This window comes from Capricornis sumatraensis, chromosome 22 (genome assembly GCF_032405125.1).
Source record: "Capricornis sumatraensis isolate serow.1 chromosome 22, serow.2, whole genome shotgun sequence".
Classification (NCBI taxonomy): Eukaryota; Metazoa; Chordata; class Mammalia; order Artiodactyla; family Bovidae; genus Capricornis; species Capricornis sumatraensis.
Window position 1 is genome coordinate 31,710,585 of NC_091090.1, and position 19,716 is coordinate 31,730,300.

The 19,716-nt window shown below is 52.4% G+C and overlaps 2 protein-coding genes across 2 annotated transcripts; both read left to right on the forward strand.

The window, feature by feature from the left end:
• The first annotated feature begins 3,912 nt into the window (after nt 1–3,912).
• Nucleotides 3,913–7,682, forward strand: CDSN (corneodesmosin). Its single transcript, XM_068994029.1, has 2 exons — nt 3,913–3,997; nt 6,046–7,682. Exons 1-2 carry the CDS (start codon nt 3,913–3,915, stop codon nt 7,680–7,682), a joined length of 1,722 nt encoding a protein of 573 aa, XP_068850130.1.
• A 4,131-nt stretch (nt 7,683–11,813) lies between these two features.
• C22H6orf15 (chromosome 22 C6orf15 homolog) lies at nt 11,814–12,934 on the forward strand. Its single transcript, XM_068994169.1, has 2 exons — nt 11,814–11,880; nt 12,114–12,934. The coding sequence occupies exons 1-2, from the start codon at nt 11,814–11,816 to the stop codon at nt 12,932–12,934; spliced, it is 888 nt and encodes a 295-aa protein (XP_068850270.1).
• Nucleotides 12,935–19,716: the final 6,782 nt, after the last annotated feature.

A 19,716-nucleotide genomic window follows, 5' to 3' on the forward strand; every position in this document is an offset into this window, starting at 1 on the left:
GCTCTACTGAGGACCTCTGCATGGAACACTCATTCCAGAACTGCTGGCCTGACTTTCAGGCCCATGGGTGAAATGCAGAGAAGAAAAGCTTGAGTGGAAGGGACTTCTCACTCAGGATTTAGCTTCTGAGACTTTGATGACAGAGGAATTTGAACATATTCTTACAGGGATTAAAGATCAGCTGAAGCCTGTCCATGGAGCACTGCTATTAATTTATGGCACAGGGTCAGCTTCATGAAGAAATGAGACCTGTGTGGACTGCGTTTGAGTCCTTTCTAAACTCTTTTGCTTATTATCAGCTGGTTTGGGCAAATAATTTAAACTCAGTTTCGTCATCTGTGAAATGGGGCGGGGGAGAAAAACACTCATCCTCAGGGCTGCTGTGAGGATTAAACACCAGAGCAGATGTTGGCTATGTGGGACCAAGTCCGGCGCACAGTCAGCAATCAGGAAACCGTGGTTCTCTACTCCGAACCTCCTCTCCCCCGGCTGTTCCCACTCAGACCCCTCAGTTCCCACGCCCCCCTCTAACCTGGCTATGGTCACCGCCCCGCAGGTCCACGCAGTCCATTCCTCCAGCCTGCTATTCTGCGTCTACGCTTCCGACACCAACCCAAGCCAGTGCACCTTCTAAATATTCTTTCAGCACCGCCAGGGCCCCGAGTCTGAGCCGCCTGCTCCCTCTCTTCTCTTCATTCCTCAAGGGCCAGGGAAAGTCCTGCCGCCTCCTGGAAGCCAAGTGCCTGCCCCCTTTCTCCAGGCCGGCCTTCCTCCTAGGCTGTGAGTTCGCAGCTGGACGGCAGCTCCTCAAGGGCAAGGATGGGTCATCATCCCCCACCCACGTTGCAGTTTAGGAGGGTGGACCCTGAACCCGAGCCCCATGCAGAAGGCTGCGGCACAGGGGAGCCCGCAGAGGCTGGGAGTGGATGCAGCCTGCCGTCTCCAGATACAGGGCAGGGGCCCTATGGGCAGCACGCGCTTTAAGCTTGACCTTGTCTGGTGGGGGGTTTTCCCTGCCTCACACACTCTCACTCACTCCTTCCACTGGGCAGGGCACTTGCTGGCAGGTGAGGGGTAGACTCCGCGGCTGGAGAACACAGTGGACCCACCTATGCCATGTGGGCCTCGTCTTACCGGTCAGTGTCCTGAGGTGGCCCTGGCTTGGGCACTCCCTCAGTCTGTGCCCTTCCCTGCCCTCCTGGGTGCCATCAGCTTCAGATTTTTGCTGCCTGAGCTGAGAGGGGTTAATGGGGAGACCCGGGGACACAGCAGAGTAAACCACGTCGGGGCTGATTTCAGTAAGAAACAAGGGGCTCAGAGGGCCCACGTGTGGCAGGCGGTGGAGGGATGGGGCAGACATGGGTGCGCGATGGGGTGGGAGCGTGGATAGGAGGACAGCAGTCGGGAGGAGGAATGTGGCCACACCACTGTGTCGTGTGGGTGGCTGGAGATCTGGCGAGAGGCCCAGAGAGACGGTGCCTCCTCCAGCCCCAGCCCCGCCAAGGTCAGGAGGCACGGGAGGGAAAAACAGGACAAACATCACCACCTCTGTCTGCGCTGGGAAAGAATAACCCACAGAGCCCGCTGTTCCTCCTCTTCTCGCCACCCACGAGGCTCCTCTTCTCTCGGCCGCTCCCCTGTCTGCTCCCAGGGCCCCCTCCCTCCTTGCCCGCTGGACCTGGAGCCAGTGGGGCCTGAGAGTCTAGGAAGGAGCAGCATTTTCAACAGCACCCCTGTGTGCAATGCCCGCTGCCCTGTAGTAGGGGAAGGGGGCAGAGAGGAGACTCCTAGAGGTCAGCCTGGGGAGGGCCTGGGGCTGTGGGTGAGCCCAGCCTAGTTGCCTTCCCCCGGTGGAGCACACAGGCATCATTTAAAATACTCCCGTTTTGCAGATGAGCACATTGAAGTTCAGAGGGTTTGGGTGAGTTGCCCAAAGCTGGGAGGTTAGCTGGGACTTGAACCCAGGTCATCCTGATTCTGAAACCAGTGGGTTTTTTTTTTCCCTCCCCACTGCATCAACCCTCTTCAGAGACTGCTGTCTCGCTACCCCCACAGCCCCCTCCCTTCCATTCTCATTTTGGGTACTGGCGGACACTCAAGATTCCACTGATTTTAGCCACTAGGCACATGTAGCTATTTACATTTAAATTAAGACTAAAAATTCAGGGCCACTCTGGTGGCTTAGTAGTAAGGAACCACCCACCAGTGCAGAAGATGCAGGTTCCATCCCTGGGCAGGGAAGATCCCATGTGCGGCAGAGCAACTAAGCCCTGTGCCACAACTACTGAGCCAGAGCTCTAGAGCCCGGGAGCCGCAACCACTGAGTCCATGTGCCGCAACTGCTGAAGCCTGTGTGCCCGGAGCCCATGCTCCGCGACAGAGAAACCTGCAACGAGCAGCCCGTGTACTGCAACTAGAGAAAGCCCGCACACAGCAGCAAAGACCCAGCGCAGCCATCAGTAAATACATCTTTAAAAGATTCGATCCCTCCAATCATAGTAGCCCCATTTCACATGCTCAGTGGCCGCAACGTGGCAAGTAGCTACCATTTTGGACAGCACAGAGTCAGAACAATTCCATGGTCATAGAAGATTCTGTAGACAGTGCCGGGCTGGGTCAGGACCAGGAAAAGGGTCAGAGAAAAGGACAGAGGAGCCCGGGGCTCCGGGAGAATGGCAGCCTCTGTGAGGAGACTGGATGGTTTGGGACTGAGGGTCCAGGTGAGGGGGCAGGGAGAGGGCTGGGTGGGCTTGGGACGGAGGCAGAGAACCTGACCCGACTCCCAGGTCCCTCCCTCTGATACTGATACTGTGGGCAATACCAGTGAGCAATTAATTGGCTGGGGTGGGGCCAGGGTTAAAGGGAGAGGGTGGGGAATACAGAGGACAGGGACTGCCCCCCTCTTAGCAGACCTCAGAGCTCTGCTCCTCCAGGCCTGCCCTTCATCCTCAGGGACCGGGGAGTCCGCTGACCCTTCTTTGTCCTACCCAGGATCCTACCCAGGCCGAGCCAGCTGCTTCCTGTTCGCTCATTCAGGCCAGGCAGCCAGTTAATGGGCGGCAGGGCCACCACCTTCCCAATTAGTCTTATTAGCCTCTTGCTCACCCACTGGAGTCAGGGTCACCCCTGGAGGAGGGGCTGTGAGTGGCCTGTGAGTAACCGAGGCCCAGCTATGACAGGGGTCCTGAGCCCAGGCCGGTCCTCAGGCTGAGGCCCTGGCGTCCAGCCCCCACATGCTCTCCCTGGAGCCCCCCAGAAGGGAGAGATCAGGGGGCTGGTTTTGGAGTGCAGGCTCTGAAGGCCCACTCACTGATGGAACACAGAATAGGAGTGTGGCAGGCATGGGACCTGGGCTGTGACAGCAGGAGGTGGGGAGGGAGGAGGAGAGCGGAAGCTGAGTGATGGGTCCCCAGGAAAGGACGGACCCAGGTGCTGTGGGTGGGATCCCAGGCAGGGTAGGGGCTGCAGTCGGTACCTGAGGGCAAGTTGAAATGCCCACATCTGTGCGTGGAGAGAGGATGGGGTGTCGGACACACCAATACTGGGGAAGGCAGGAGAGTGAGGGAGCCAGGCTATTGGGCCCCGTGGTGAGAGTGGCTGCCCCAGAGTGGGCGGCCGCTGGGGCAGAGCGCCTGGTTCCAGGTTAGGCAACGAGGAGCCGGAGCCGGCTAGCCAGCTGGCCCCTCGGCCACGGCACACTCCACACACTGCAGCCGGCCCTGCTGCTGAGTAGGCAGATGCTCAAACTGATTGCTTCAGCTCCTCCCGGCCACACCAACTTCCCCCAGGCACCTACCCCTCCACCCCTCCTCCCCTCCCCACAGTGACTCCTGCCCCGAGAATGTCCTGCCCTGGCATAAAGGCCCCGGGTGTCCAGGAGCTGCTGTCAGTCAGGAGGCCACGCGGTCCAAGATGGGCTCTTCACAAGCATCCCAGATAGGGTGTGTGGGAGGGCGAGGGGTGCTGGCTTTGCTGCTGGCTGGTCTCCTCCTGCAAGGTAGGAGGTTGGGGCCCTGGGAGCGGGGAGAGTTGGGAGAGGAGGGAGATTCAGGCTCAGACAACTGGTCAGGGAAGGCTGGAGGGAGCCCTGCGGGGTGAGAGTCCAGGAGAGGACTCAGAGAGGGGAGACTGGGGGGAGGGCTGGGGCTCTGGAACCTGATGCTTGAGTCTAGAGGCTGCTCCTCACTGCCTTGGCACCTCAGGCAACCTACTTAAACTTTCTGAGCCTCCCTTTCTGAAAGTTTAAAAATGAGCTTAATATTAACACCTCGCTCTATGAGTCTCTAATTAAGTAATACATGTGACACGGCTGTGGAAATTATAGATGGTTATATGTTGATGGATGTTGTTGTAATTATACTATTATTGGGGTGCTAGAAGATGAAGATTGGATATTTAGTAGTCATAATAATTGCTACCATTCATAGAGGCCCTTTTATATGCCAGACACTATTAGCACTATATTTATTTTTAATTTTTTAACCATGCTGCGAGGCCTGTGGGATCCTAATTCCCTGACCAGGATCAAACCTGTACCCCCTGCCTTGGGAGCACAGCAGCCTTAACCACTGGACTGCGAGGGAAGTTGCATGTACTAGCACTTTAAGTACATTAGCTTTTTTAATCAGTAGAAGAACTGTGTGAGAGATTTGTTATTCCCACTCTGCAAAGGAGGACACAGAGGTTGGAGAGCTGAGGAAACTGGCTCAAGATCACAAATTAGAAGGCAGTTAAGCCGGGCTCCAAGCCCCAGGCTGGGTGATTCTGGGACCTGTGCTGCGTGGCCACAGCTGTGTGGCATAGGGGAGCAGCGGCAGAGGCGTGGGGGAGCTGCTGGTCGGTGCAGCGGAGTGGAGGGGGCTGCAGGCAGAGCCGGGGGTTGGTGTGAAGGTGGATGTGTTGAATTTCTTTTTTAGGAGAGAATGGGGGCTGCACGGATTGTGGAGACCTGGTTTTTGGTGGCGGTTGAAGGAGGAGTAATAAATCATGGATAATGCTGTCTGTTTTTGTAAAGCAGTTTCTAATAGATGATCACATCTAGTGGTCACAGTAACGCTGTGAAGAAGGCAGGGCAGATCTGGCCTCTCCAAATGAATAAGCTGAAGCACTCGGCTCTTGGGACCGGAGGGGGTCGAGGAGGGGAGCAGAGGAAGGATGGGGGGAGGGTGAGCCGGGATGAGGAACAAAGGGTCAGTTCCGGAAAGACAGTCAGACGTGGGCCTGGGGCGGGCAGGCAGACCTGCGGTACTGAGGAAGGTCAGAGGCCTGGGGAGGGTTTCGTTCGCGTCCCTGGGCTGGGCTTGGGTGCAGTGTCCTGTTGCTGAGCGGGTACCAGCAGGTTCTGAAGCAACAGTGCGTGCCCTCGTGTCCTGGCCCCCGCCTAGGCTTGCTGGCATGGCATGCTGAGATGGGAAGCAGGGTTTCTATCCTGCCCTCGAGCCTGGCCTTTTGAGGGAAGTGGGTGACGGAATCGTGGTGCCCGCGTGTCCTGCCCTTTACTGCAGCCCCTCTGCCTTTCTCCTATCTCTCTTTCCCCTGTTTCCTTGTTTCCTTTCCCTGTTTCCCTGCTTCCTTTCCCGTTTCCCCCGTTCCTCAGCGTCCCTTTGGCTATTTTCCCTCGCTTCTCAGTCCTCTGTCGTCTGCCTTTCTTCTCCTCCTCCTATTTGGTCCCGAGACCTCTCCCACCTCTCAGAGCCTCGCTCTCCCCCACTCTCTGTCTCTTTGGTGTTCTGTGTTTTAGACCTATTCGCTCCTGCCACTTCTTCACGCCCTCTCATCTTCCTCTGAGGCCTCCTGCTTTGGAGTCTCATATTCTTTTTCTCTGGTCGATCTCTGGCTTCCCTCCTGCCTCTTCTCCCAGAATAAGCTGCCATCTCATTTTTCTTCAGCTGTGAAGGCCACTTCTCTCCACCTTTTCCACCCCAGACTCTCTCCCTGGGCTCCTCTTGGGAGAGATCAGAGTGTCAGATGCCTGAGGTGGGCCTGGGAGGGGAGGGAGAAAGCCCAGCCTCTCTGGCCCTTACTAACCACTGCTTTCCTCACCAGGGACCTTGGCCAAGAGCATCGGGACCTTCTTAGATCCCTGCAAGGACCCCACACGTATCACCTCCCCCAATGACCCCTGTCTCCTGGGCAAGGGGGGCTCCAGCAGCTCCAGTGGTGGCTCCAGTGGCTCCAGCGGTGTTTCCAGTGGCTTGAGTGGTCGCCCCAGTGGCGGTTCCAGTGGCAGCTACACTGGCTCCAGTGGCGGCTCCAGTGGCTCCAGTGGTGTTTCCAGTGTCTTGAGTGGTCGCCCCAGCGGTGGTTCCAGTGGTGGCTCCAGTGGCTCCAGTGGCAGCTCCAGCAGTTCCAGTGGTGTTTCCAGTGGCTTGAGTGGTCGCCCCAGTGGTGGCTCCAGTGGCGGCTCCAGTGGCTCCAGTGTTTCCAGTGGCTTGAGTGGTCGCCCCAGTGGCAGCTCCAGCAGCGGCTCCGGCAGTGGCTCCACTGGGTCCATTGTTGCCCATGGTGGTTCTTCTGGATCTTCGTTACTTAAGCCAGGAACAGGGTATTCCCAGATAAGCTACTCCTCTGGGTCAGGCTCTACTCTACAAGGTGCATCGAGCTCCCTCCACTCAGGAAGCATCAGCTCCCAGTCAGGAGGAGGCTTGAGCTCTTCTGGTTCCCAAACCTCCTGGATGTCCAGCAGCGGGGGCCAGAAGGTCAGCTCCAAGCTGCGGCCCTGTGGTCCCGACATCCCTGACTCTCCCTGCAGCGGGGGGCCCATCGTCTCACAGTCTGGCTCCTACATCTCCAGCTCCCACTCTGTGTCCGGGGGTCAGAGGCCAGTAGTGGTGGTGGTGGAGCAGCATGGCCCCAGTGGCCCCGGAGTGGGTCAAAGGGTCCCCTGCCTCAACGGAGGCCCTCCAGGCAAGCCCTGCCCCCCCATCACCTCTGTGGACCAACATGGCAGCTACGAGGTGGTGGGTGGCTCCTCCAACAGCTATCTGGTCCCAGGCATGACCTACAGTGGGGGCAAAATCTACCCAGTGGGCTACTTCACCAAAGAGGGCCCCATCAAAGGCTCCCCAGGAGTGCCTTCCTTTGCTGCCGGGCCCCCAGTCTCTGAGGGCAAGTACTTCTCTGGCAACCCCATCATCCCCAGCCGCAGCTCTTCTAGCTCCAATATCTACCAGTCCGGAGCTTCCTCGACTGTGGTGTTCCAGCCAGTGGGCTCTGGTGGGGTCCAGCCCTGTGTGGTCGGCTCCCTGGGCTCTAAGGGGCCCTGCTCCCTCTCCAGCTCTGGAGTCTCCAGCAGTTCCAGCATTTCCAGCAGTTCTGGTTCATCTTTCCATCCCTGTGGTGGGGTTTCTCAGGGGCCCTGCTCCCCACCAGGCACTGGCTCCCTCAGCGGCAGCTCTAGCTCCCTACCTGGTGGCAAAATCATCCTTCAGCCCTGTGGCAGCAAGTCCAGCGCTCCTGGTCACCCTTGCATTTCTGTTTCCTCCTCGACACTGCGTGGAGGTCCAGATGGTTCTCCCCAACCTGACCCCTCAGCTGGTGCCAAGCCCTGTGGTCCAGGCAACTCTGGAAAGAACCCTTGTCGCTCCATCCGGGACATCCTAGCCCAGGTGAAGCCTCTGGGGCCCCAGCTAGCTGACCCTGAAGTTTTCCTACCCCAGGGAGATCTACCTAACAGTTCATAAAGCAGATTTTGCCTCCACACGTGTGCAGGCATACACACACACACACACACACACACACACACCCCATCTCCCAAGTGGGAGAAGTTCAGGGGTAGTCCAGGCATGGGGTAGCTCAGTTTCCCTCCTCCCTCCCAAAAGATGGACTTCCTTGGTGGCTCAGACGGTAAAGCGTCTGCCTACAAGGTGAGAGACCCGGGTTCAATCCCAAGGTTGGGAAGATCCCCTGGAGAAGGAAATGGCAACCCACTCCAGTGTTCTTGCCTGGAGAATCCCATGGATGGAGGAGCCTGGTGGGCTACAGTCCATGGGGTCGCAAAGAGTCGGACATGACTGAGCGACTTCACTCCCAAAAGAGCTGCTCCTACTTCCCCCATCGCCCCAATGTGGCAGACTCTCCCTTATCACCTCTTCTTTCTATGCCTCCCCAAACTGTAGGCTCCAAATCCTTTTCCTCATTCTCTCCCCTTCTACTGCGGTGCCCCACCCCCTGCCAGATTCCCACTCCCCAGAATTTCCCCTGCCATTTCTTTGAAATGGTATAGTCTACTGGCTAACCCTACCCATTCAGATTCTTAACTGGGAACCCCCCGAAATCTCCTAGAGTAACTGTGATGCCCGGACAAGTCATCCCCTCCCCACGCTCATCCCTGCTTTGCCAAATAAAGCACAAACCAAACGATTATTTGAAAACAATGACCATTTTTCACTGATCTCATTCCACCATCTGGTCAACTAGCGAGATGCTATTGGGTTCTCACACTCCCAGTTCCATTCCTGCCCTCCATTATAGAGCTCACCACGCCCTTTGTGAGTTCCCAAACACTCCTCCTTGTCTCTCAGTCTCCATCTCGGTCCAGCACTCAGATGCTTCGCGCCCTGTGTTGGGGAGATACCAGGCTCTCTGCGGAGACTGGGACAGCCTCCCTGCTCTCACTGGGTCCAGGACAGATGTTTCAATAAACTGTGAGAACTAGATTAGACTCTTCGCCTTCTTGGTGTCTAGGGTCTCCTCTTAGGACCTGGGTGATGCTCTCCTATGCCTCTAAAGGTCCTGTGTCCCCCACTTTCATTTGTAAATTGGCCCCAGTATTTCTTATATCTTACATCTCCTCCCACAAAGGAGGAAAACAATAAATATTTATTGAACCGAAAGCAGGAGGCCAAGCAACCTTGGTCTCCCAGATCCTTCCTCCCACGTCTCTTCTCTCTCACTCCCCAGGAAATCCATTCTCTCTACCACCCATTCACCCAGGGGTCCTCCCCTCTCCTAATGAAGAGCCCTAATGACTTCCTCCCTGCCCCACACCCGGCTCCTTCTCTTCTACCTTTAGTTGGCCTCATCTTTCAGACGCCATCCTCTCTGGGTGTCCTGAGCATTGATTTCCTGGGTTTCTGGGACACCTGGAGCCTTGGGAAGGCTGGAACACAACAGCCCAGACCAGATTCCTGGGGACTGAGTAGGAGCCCAGGCGGGTGTTGTTTTGGGAGCCATGGGCGGAGAGAGTAAAAGACGGAGAGGACGGCAGCGAGCAGGGTGTGCAGCCCAGCAGGGTGACTCACTGGCCCTTGGTGACAGGCCCCAGCCACAGTAGAGCACGGCCAGCAGTGTCCTTTCCGCCGTCACTCTCTTGCTGCCCCTGCTGTGGGTCTAGAGTGAGAGCTGGAGAGGTGAGAGGGGAGCGCTACAGTGGGAAGGAGAGGTAGCCTCCCCCAGAGAAGACCAAGATTGTGGAGCATGTACCGAGGGCCATGTGACTATGTTCTGCAGACAGCAGGGGAGACGCCAAGGCCGAGGCAGCTCTCACACCCCAAGGAGGGGACAGTGGATTGTGCTTATCCCTACAGGAAGGGCCTCAACCCAAAGCACAGGGCACCTCCCAGAGCCTCTGGTTGGCTGCAAAGGACCTGACCCCTGGCCTAGGAGCCACTTCATTCTCTCCTGTTGGGATGGTATTCAGTTCAGTTCAGTCACGCAGTCGTGTCCAACTCTTTGTGACCCCGTGGACTGCAGCACACCAGGCTTCCCTGTCGATCACCAACTCCTGGAGTTTACTCAAACTCATGTCCATTGAGTCAGGTACGGTGTTAGCTGGCCCCAAATTTTGGACTGTTGTTGAGATTCCTGAACCAGCAGAAATATTGATCAGAAGTGACCTGGAGCAGGGAGCCAACCTGCAGGGTTGACTGAAGACAGAGGAGGGCTCCAGAATAGTCCTGTCTGTGTTATCACTGTGGAGTTGCCCTTGGTTGCTATTACCTGGACTGCAGCCAACAATAGGAGTCAAGACCCTTGACCACCACTGAGGGAGGGCTGCAGCCTCTGACCTGGACCTCTAGTTTCTGGTGTGATCCAGGTCAAAAAGGTTTGTAAAACTGATGGATGTCACCCCAGAAGGCTGCTGTCCTGTACCCACTGGCCAGATTTGCATCTTTTTTTTAAAAATTTTTATTGGAATATAGTTCCTAGTTTTAAAAAATTAAGCATTATTAATATTTATTAATATTTACATTAGGCTATTCAGGTTTTGGGCTTCTCTGGTGGCTCAGTGGAAAAGAATCCTTCTGAAAAGGCAGGAGCCTCAAGTTCAATGCCTGGAAGATCAGAAAGATCCCCTGGAGAAGGAAGTGGCAACCCACTCCAGTATTCTTCCCTGGAGAATTCCATGGACAGAGGAGCCTGGTGGGCTACAGTCCATGGGGTCACAGAGTCAGACACTATTTAGTGACTAAAAAACAACAACAAATAGTTGACTTACAATGCTGTCCACTGACCACATCTGGAAAGAAGCTCTTCCAGGAGTCAGCCAGCAGGGCCTGGAGATGAGGATGAAATGGTAAAGTCTAGCAGCTAATATTTAGACTTCCTGCAACAAGGGAAGCCTAGTCTGGGTGTGTCCTGGAAGCCAGCAATAGAGTAACAAAGGCATTTAGACACTTTTTATTGTAAAAATATCAAGCAGATTTAAGAGTAGACAAAGTAGTTAATAAACCCCTATATTCTCATCACTCAGCCTTAACAAGGATTAACTCCTGGTTACTTGACAAGAGCATATCAATGCCCTCCTTCTACTTAGCTGGAAATATCTGTTCTCTCTCTGTCTCTTTCTCACTGTATCTCTTGTGTTCTGTGGACATATTTGACCATCTAAGGTAGGCAGAATGGTGCCCTCCCCATAATCTAAGATGTCCATGTCCTGATACCTGAAAACTAGAGTATGTGAGGTTACATAGCAAAGGGAAATTGTTTGCAGGTGGAATTAAGGTTGTTAGTCAGATGACCTTAAAATGGGAAGATTATCTGGGATTACTGGGGTGGGCCCGATATAGTCATAAGGATTTTTAAAGAGGGAAGAAGAGGAGGTCAGACTGACGCAGTATGAGAAGATCCTGCTACTTCTGGCTTTGAACGTGGAGGAAGTGGACCACGAGCCAAGGAGCCCGGGTGGCCTCTAGGAGCTGCAAGATGCAGGGAAATGGATTCTCCCCTGGGGGCCTCCAGAAAGGCTCTACCTGGACTTCTGATCTTCACAATTGTAAGATAGTAAATTTGTTTTGTAAGACATTCAGTTTGTGACTACTTGTTATAGCAGCCATTGGAAGCCAACATACCACCATCTTTTAAGGACGGGAACCAGGTCTATTTCCCAAGACACAGGGTCTCATCTAGGAGCAGTCCCTCAGATGGGGGCCACTTTGAGGTCACGATGATGGAGCTTTGGGGATACATGAGAAAGGGGTGCTGGAAGGGATAATCTGGATCCCAAAGAGAAAGAGAATCAAGTGTTTCTATTGCTGAAAAGTGAAGAGATGGAGACCCCAAGGGCGAAGGTCCTCATGTGCTTGGCATAGGGAACCGGGAAGAGTAGGGCTGGCAACCAGCGATGAGCCGCAAGCCAGAACACCTGGATTCGGAAGGCGTGGGGAGCTTGAGGAAAAGAGCAGGGTGGGAACACTTAGCCTCCCTGGGCCATTCAAGTGGCACCTGTTGCCACAGAATGAATTAGAAATTAGGGTGGAATGTGGGGATTTATTGTCTCCATAACCACTGGCTCAGCCTGTTTCTGGTGTCCCCCGCCCCACTGACAGGATAAAGGGCTGGATGTCTAGGGGCTGAGGGAGATGCGGAGCAAGATGCAGGGCCGCGTGGTGGGGAAGCGGGCTCCTCTGGGGCTGCTCCTGGTCTGTCTTCATCTCCCAGGTAGAGAGGCTGTGCCGCTCCTCTGGCAGGAGCGGACTAGGGGGCCTTGGGGGAACTGGGATTGAGAAAAGGGGTAAAGGTGGGAGGCTGTATGCTTGGGTTCCTGAGGAGGTAAGAGCTGGCTCAGGGGAAGTGAAGGGACTTGAAACAAAGGGGCTCAGGGAATCAGGGAGGGGAGGGCGTTGGGACCAAACATCTGGTTCACTGGCTGCCTCCTCTTGCCCTTCCCCCAGGCATCCTTGCCCGGAGTATCGGTGTGATGGAGGAGAAAGTTCCTCGAGACTTGGGGATCAGCTTGCCTCTGCTGGGACCACCTCCCTTGACCGGCCCCTCCAACACCGAGCATCCTCAGCCCAAACCAGCCCCTGGGCCTAATGATTTGTCCAGGGCTGCTGTGAAGCCCAATCCTTCTCCACCACATGGCTCTCAACCTGTAGGAGGTCCTGGGGTGCAGGAGTGGCCTCCCTCTGCGGGGCTGCTCTCCATGGACTCCTGGCCCTCGGAAGACCCCTGGCCGATGCTGGCAGCTGCGGTCAAGGACCACGCTGGGGAAGTGCTGCCCGGAGAACTGTCTTACCTTTCTAGGGTGGCTGCCCTCCCCGTGGGCAGCAGGCCTTGGCCTGCAGGGCCCTCTGCACAGCCCGGAGACCCCTCACCCGAGTCCTCACCCTTCCACCGGGACTCTGAGTCTAGACGGCCACTCCGTCCTAACGTGCTGGGCTCCCCGGGAGACATCCTTGCCCGATCCCCACTCTGGGCTCTCATCAACAGAATACGACGGCCGCTTCTGCCTGGTTACCCCTGGGGGACCCTGAATCCCAGTGCGTCCTGGGGAGGTGGAGGCCCTGGCACCGGGTGGGGAACAAGGCCCATGCCATACCCTGTGGGAATCTGGGCTAACACCCATCAATACCCAAGTATCAGCTGGGGGAATATTCCTCTATACCCAGGTATTAATCAGTTTCCTCCCCGAGTTCTCCGTCCTCCTGGCTCCTCTTGGAGCATCCCAGCTGGCTTCCCCAATCCTCAAAACCCTGGGTCACAGTGGAGTTAGGAGGGTGACAGAGTGGGGAAAACCCCAGTTAGAAGTCAGAGGAGGAAGTCCGGCTCCCTCCCCTTGTGGCATGAGCTAAATCAAGACCCTATCAGTTGTTTTCTAGCATCATCCCCACTATCACTGCCTCCCTGCTCTCCCTGCGCTGATCTCCAATAAAACACAGCACTTACTGAATCCACTCCTTCTCAGTGTTTTTGTTTCTGGGTGCAAACTGGAGTTTTGTCCATCCCCATTTTCTCATCTCCACGTCCCCCCAGGGTCCTCCTGATGCTCTCTTTCCATCCCCATCCTTTGCAAGAGATCAAAGCCCAGGTGTCTCAGGGTAGGGCCTCATGGTCTCACCTGGGCCAGGTGGGAGAGCTGGCTCCACTGTCCTGGATACTGAAAGGGGGAGGAGGGGCAGCAGGACTAACTGAGATGGCACCTGCAGCAGGAGGGAAGGATGAGGTCCAAGTGGGGAGTGAATGCCCTTTCATTCAGAGACACAGAGGGTCAGAGAAAGTCATTTAGTCTGCTTTTGTCTTTCTTCCCAGAAAGTCACGGTTCTTGGAAGTGAAGGAGGCACTGATCTCCTCCCTTACATGCATCACTTGGCACATTGTGCCCCAAAGAATCACGGGCTTAGGGCATTTGCTGAACAAAGAGCAGACCTCTGTAGAGGAAGAAAGAAAGGGAGAAGGGACTGGAACAGAGAAACGTGGAGCCAACAATCCCGCCTGTGGATGCGTTTGATGCTTTTATCCCCACGTGATGACATGGCTTCTGCTTTTGGTCACACTGCCCTCCCTCTGGTTTTCCCAGGAGCTCTGCATCCTTGTACAGGAGTTAGAGTGCAGTGATGAAGGCTCACTCTATGAAAGCGCACAAGGAAGTTAACAGAAGTTGCTGGCGGTGATGAGGTTTCTAGAAGATACAATCCCTGGTGTCTACCCATGTCTTCCCATCACTAACCACATGACCCTCTATCACGTCAATCTCTTCCCTCAATCCTTTCCCACCCTGGATTCTCAGTTTCCCCCAGTGCTGGGGCAGGCGATTCTGGTTCTGATTTCAGCACCTGTCTCTTTCAAACCCAAGTTCATTCTCTCGGGCTTGGTCTCATTTCTCTCTGTCCTTCTTTCTGGCTGCCTCCTTCCCCCTAAGTCACTTCTATTGCACTTTTATTTTTTTTTGGTTACACCATGGCTTGACTGATCTTAGTTCCCCAACCAGAGATCGATTCCACACCCCTTGCATTGGAAGCATAGAATCTTAACCACTGGATTGTTAGGGACTTTTAAACTGCGTCAGCATTCCCCTCCTCTGTTCCCCACAAGCTCGGCCGGAAAGGGGGTTTATTTTCTTCACTGAGGAACTGCCAGCACCACGGACAGCATCTGGACCGAAGTCAGCGTTCAGCAAACACTGAGTCAACACTCCCGTTTTCTCTCTTCTTCCACTTTATTCCTGAGCCACAAGCCTGCAGGACTGCTACCGTGCCTTTCCCAGAGCCTCACTGACATCTCCCCAACAAAGCCCTTCTCAGTCAGGAATGCCCTGTACATTCCATTCTTTAACCTTCATTAACAACTCTGAGGAAGGTGTTGTAAGTAAGATAAAGCAACTGAGGCTCAGCGAGATTAAGCAATTTACACAAGGTGACATAGCTAGCGTGTGACAGAGTCAGTGACTCAAATGAAGTATTTCTCATTATCTGTCCAGGGAGTGTTCAGGTATAATATGCAATTAACAGAAATCCATCTAATTTTTATTGAGTACCTGCTATGTGCCAGACTCCGGACGAGGTGCTTTCACAATACCCTTCCAGCTAATCTCCAAAACAATTCCATTGGGTAGGCACTGCTGGCCCATTATACAGGTGGAGATACTGATGCCCAGATAGGGAAGTGAGCCAAGGCTGACAGGGTAACACAGAGCCGAGGAAGTGGACTTTGTCCACTACTCGGTGCTGATGGAGGGTCCTGGGTAGCTGTGGTCAGCTTTGTTGGACTGGTCTTTGCTTTAAGGTTGTTTTGCTTTAAGTTGTTGCTATTTAAAATAGTGGGATTGGTCAGCAATCTGTGATATAATAAATGTCCTGAGGTTTGCAGCGAGAGCTGCTGCTCATGTACTGATTTGTATGCTTCTTGTTGTTGTCCAGTTGTTGAATCGTGTCTGACTCTGAGACCCTATGGACAGCAGCACGCCAGGTTTCTCTGTCCTTCCCCATTTCCCAGAGTTTGCTCAAACTCAAGTCCATTGAGTCGGTGAGGCCATTCAACCATCTCATCCTCTTTTGTCCCCTTCTCCTGCCTTCAATCTTTCCCAACATCAGGGTCTTTTCCAATGAGTCAGTTCTTTGCATCAGGTGGCCAAAGTATTGAAGTTTCAGCTTCAGCATCAGTCTTTCCATTGAATATTCAGGGTTGATTTCCTTTAGGATTGACTGGTTTGATCTTCTTATAGTCCAAGGAACCCTCAGGAGCCTTCTCCAGCACCACAGTTCAGAAGCATCGATTCTTCGGCACTCAGTCTTCTTTATGGTCCAACTCTTATATACATACATGCCTACTAGAAAAACCATAGCTTTGACTATATGGACTTTTGTCAGGAAAGTGATTTCTCTGCTTTTTAATATGCTGTCTAGGTTTGTCAGAGCTTTTCGTCCCTGAATTACAAGGCAGAGTCTTAACCACTGGACCACCAGGGAAGTTCCATTATGCTTCTATTAGTGGTTAACTGGTGGAAGTGGTTAACTGGTGGAAGTGGTGACTGGAGTAAAGTCATTTCTTCTGCCCCAAGAGGGAAGGTCCCATAGTAGAGTGTGCTTGTCTGGAAGCTGGAAGATGAGGTTCCCCTTCCATGTGCCTGGACGGCTCTCTCAGCTGTGTTAGTTTAGCTGATCACTTGCCTCTGCATACCTTGGTTTGCTCATCTGTAAAATGGGATGAAAGCAGATGTCCGATCTACTTCACAAGGTTGTTATGAAGTTTAAGATAATAATAAAGTAGATTAGAGACTGAAAAATGGAGCAATTGTGAAGATTAGAATGCAGGCTGTTGTCTCAGTTCAGGAGGTCCTGCTGGCATCACAGAGAAGGCAGTGTCTGTAGTTGACGTCACAATTGATTGTTGAGTGTGGTGTGACGCTTCCCCCTGGAAATTACACCTAAGAGAATTATCCCAAGATCAAGAAGGGACAGTCAGCTTCTACTTGAACTATTTCCTTCCTTGAACTGTTCTTTTAGATGTTTTTCACTTATGCATTTTGGGTGATCATAATCACGGCATCGATTTATCACATATATACCATGAACAAAACCTGTTACAGGGTCATCTTACTGCTCACAACAATTCTAGGATGCACTTACTCTGATTATTTATATTTTACAGGAGAAGAAACTGAGGCTCAGGAAGGTTAGGTAACTTACCAAAGGTCACAGCCAGTGAGGGGGAAACTTAGGTATGGTACCATTTGGAAATAGCAAGCAAAGGCGGGCAAACTGTACAGGGCAGGTGAAAGTGGGATTCTCTAGCTCCCATGGCTTAATCACCACCTGGAACCCGTCCTTCAACAAGTTCCTCTTCACCCGTTTTCATGTCATCTGAAGATCGGCAGCCAGGCTAGTGGTTTTATCTCTCCCTCGAGACCAAATGTCTCTTATATTCCTCTCATTCCACTGGAAAGATGTCCCATATTGCTTATTTATACCTCTTTATTTCTTTCTTCCTACCTCCCTTCCTTGCTTTCCATTTTTTGGGTACTTCCAGGATCTTAGTTCCCCGACCAGGGATTGAACCTGTGCCCTTGGCAATGAAAGTGCTGAGTCTTAAGCACCTGGACCCCCAGGGAACTCCTTCTACCCTTTCTAGGTTGGCTTTTCCCTTTTGCTGTCAGAAAACTGGTGAACACATCCAGAAGACACTCTTATGAACCCAGATTGTCACAGCTGAGAGTGAGCACACCAGCCCTCAGGAAGACTGGCCACATGCCAGGGTTTCTAGTTCTGTCCACTCACAGAATATCCTGGTCAAGGAGGTCTGTACAGGGACTTCCCTGGTGGTCCAGTGGCCAAGATTCCGGGATCCCAATGCAGAGGGCCCGGGTTTGATCCCTTGTCAGGGAACTAGATACCACAGGCCACAACTAGGGGTTTGTATGCTGCAGCTAAAGCTCCTGTATGCCACAACCAAGACTGCAGATCTGGTGAGCTGCAACTAAGACAAGTTGCAGCCAAATAAATAAATATTAAAAAAACTAACACAACTCACTCTAACCTCTAAAAAAAAAAAAAAAAAAGGATTTCTCTGAGTGGAGAAGGGACTGATGGAGAGTGAATATGAATGAGCCAAGGTGGAGATTCTGAAGATGGAGAAGCTTCAGTCATATGAAAAATGGGTGCAGAAAAGGGCTTCAGATTTGTGGGCTGCTGACTCCAGCTGGACAAGTCACCTGGAGAGGAAATGACTCCTCAGATGCCTCCTCGGGGCCTGGCACAGTGCACATTTCATGCACAGGGAGGTGCTTTTGTTTAATTATTAAATTTGTTTCCTGTTTGTGCCCTTCTTTCTCACAGAGGGATCCTCACAGCCTCTGGCCTGGGTGGTTCTGGCCATCTCCTGATCAGCCTCTTACACATAGGTCTCGTCTCCTCCAGCCCATCCTAAGTCAGCTGGAGCTGGGGAGAGCGGAGAATCCGGAGGTATGGTTTAAAGGGTATAGGCTTTCAGACTTACAAGATGAAAAGCGTTACGTGATGGATGGTGGTGACGGCTCCACCACAATGCAAATGTTTTTAATATTACTGAACTGTACACTTAAAATGGTTAAGATGGTGTGTTTTATGTTATGTGTATTTTATAATAGTAAAACTTTGAAAAAGTCAGCTCTAGTCAGGCCACTCCCCTGCTCAAGTATCAGCCAGCTGCAGAGCCCAGAACCTGCACCGAAGGTCATCGCCACGTGGCCACTGCCCCTGACTTCCTCTGTTCCTCACCCTCATTCCTGGCCCTGCTCTCTGCCAGGGCAGACACTACTGGAGGAACTCAGAGAGGCTTTAGAACTGATGAATGCAGGTAAGCAAGCAAACACCTAGCTCCCTGCCCTGCACACCCACCCAGAGCCCAGCCTTCAAGCCCCTGGCCATTCTGTACCCTTACTCCTGTCATCCATCCTTCTTCTCAGTGAAAATGAGGAAAGAAAAAAAAATGATACCCAGGGAAAAAAGAGAGACATACAGCTAGAGCTCTTTCAAGTAGAATATTCATGGAGAAAGTTCTGTCAGGATGTTATTCAGCCGTTACTCCCTGCTAGTGGAAACTGAACTTTGTAACCATAGGCACTGTCCGAACTTTTTCAAGGAGCAAATATATACAATACTAGGCTTCAAATGAAAACAAAGAAACCAAACCAACAAAGAGGCCAACCCATCTGTAAATGACTCCTGGTTCAAGAAGTCTTTCCTGACCCCTCACTGAACTCTCCTGCCTTTTGCCTTTTTTGTGACATTGGATCATTATTGTTATGACTGCTGTAACTAATGGGCCAGGTATTAAACTCTCCAAACCTCAGTTTACTAATCTGTGTAAGGGGGACAGTCAGTTCCCATGTGATAGAATTGTTGAGATGACTCAAGCAAATAACTGCTTGTTAAATGCTGACCATAGCATCTGCCAGAACAAGAGCTTAATAAATCTTTGGTTGCTTTTAGTATTTTTTGAAAACTTTTATTTATTTACTTTCATTTTTTGGCTGTGCTGGGTCTTTGTTGCTGCACGTCAGCTTTTGAAATTTGTAGCGAGCATGGACTACTTTCCGCTGCGGTGCTCAGGCTTCTCATTGTGGTGACTCCTGTTACAGAGTGCAGGCTCAGCAGTTGTGGCTCATGGGCTTAGCTGCTCCACAGCGTGTGGGATCTACCCAGAACAGGGATTAAACCTGTGTTCCCTGCATTGGCTTCTTAACCACTAGACCACCAGGAAAGTCCTGCTCTTACTATTATTATAATTTATTCTAATTCCAAACAACCTTTCAGTGTAGGCATTATCAACATTATAAATGATGAAAATAAGGCTCAGAGAGGTTTGGTAACTTGGCTAAAGTCACACAGCTAATAAAGGGCTTCCTTTACTAGTTAGATGGAAGTTCATCACCCATGAGTGAAAGTTGTGGTGAATTTGCACAGTCCATGAAAGACACCATCTGGGGAAGGAACTGTAGAGGTGTTAAGGAAGTTTAGGAATAACTAAATCCAAACAAAGGAAACATGCCTGGCTGGAGACTGTAACTCAGGAAGAAAAAATTGATTTCAGGGTACTGGACTCTATCTGAAGAAAAAAATGTGGCTGCAGGAATGGGTGAACTTCCTGGGACCCAGGAAAGGGAGACCTGGGGGATACGAACTGTGAGTTGTTTAATTGCTCCCTGTAGGGAGACAGGCTTGTTCTGGCCATGAGTATTCTTTCTGTTGTAACCTAGTGTTAATCACACCAAATGGCTGTGATGCCAAGTGTATAATAGCACGGAACTAACATTCATGCTCTACGTATCAAAAGATGGGTGGAGAGAACTTCTTACGTCAGTTTGATGAAGAATCCATGATTACACTAGAATCTCTTGATGGGTTAAGCTGGACCAATGGCAGAGGCACATGGATTGTGTTATTCTGAGTGACTCTGCCTAAACATGGTACCACCAGCCATCACAGGGACACTGGAAGAAATGAATAAATCCTGTGAAACTTGTATTCATGATAAAGATGTGGCTGGGATTTTGTTCACTTTATCCCACCACTTCTATGG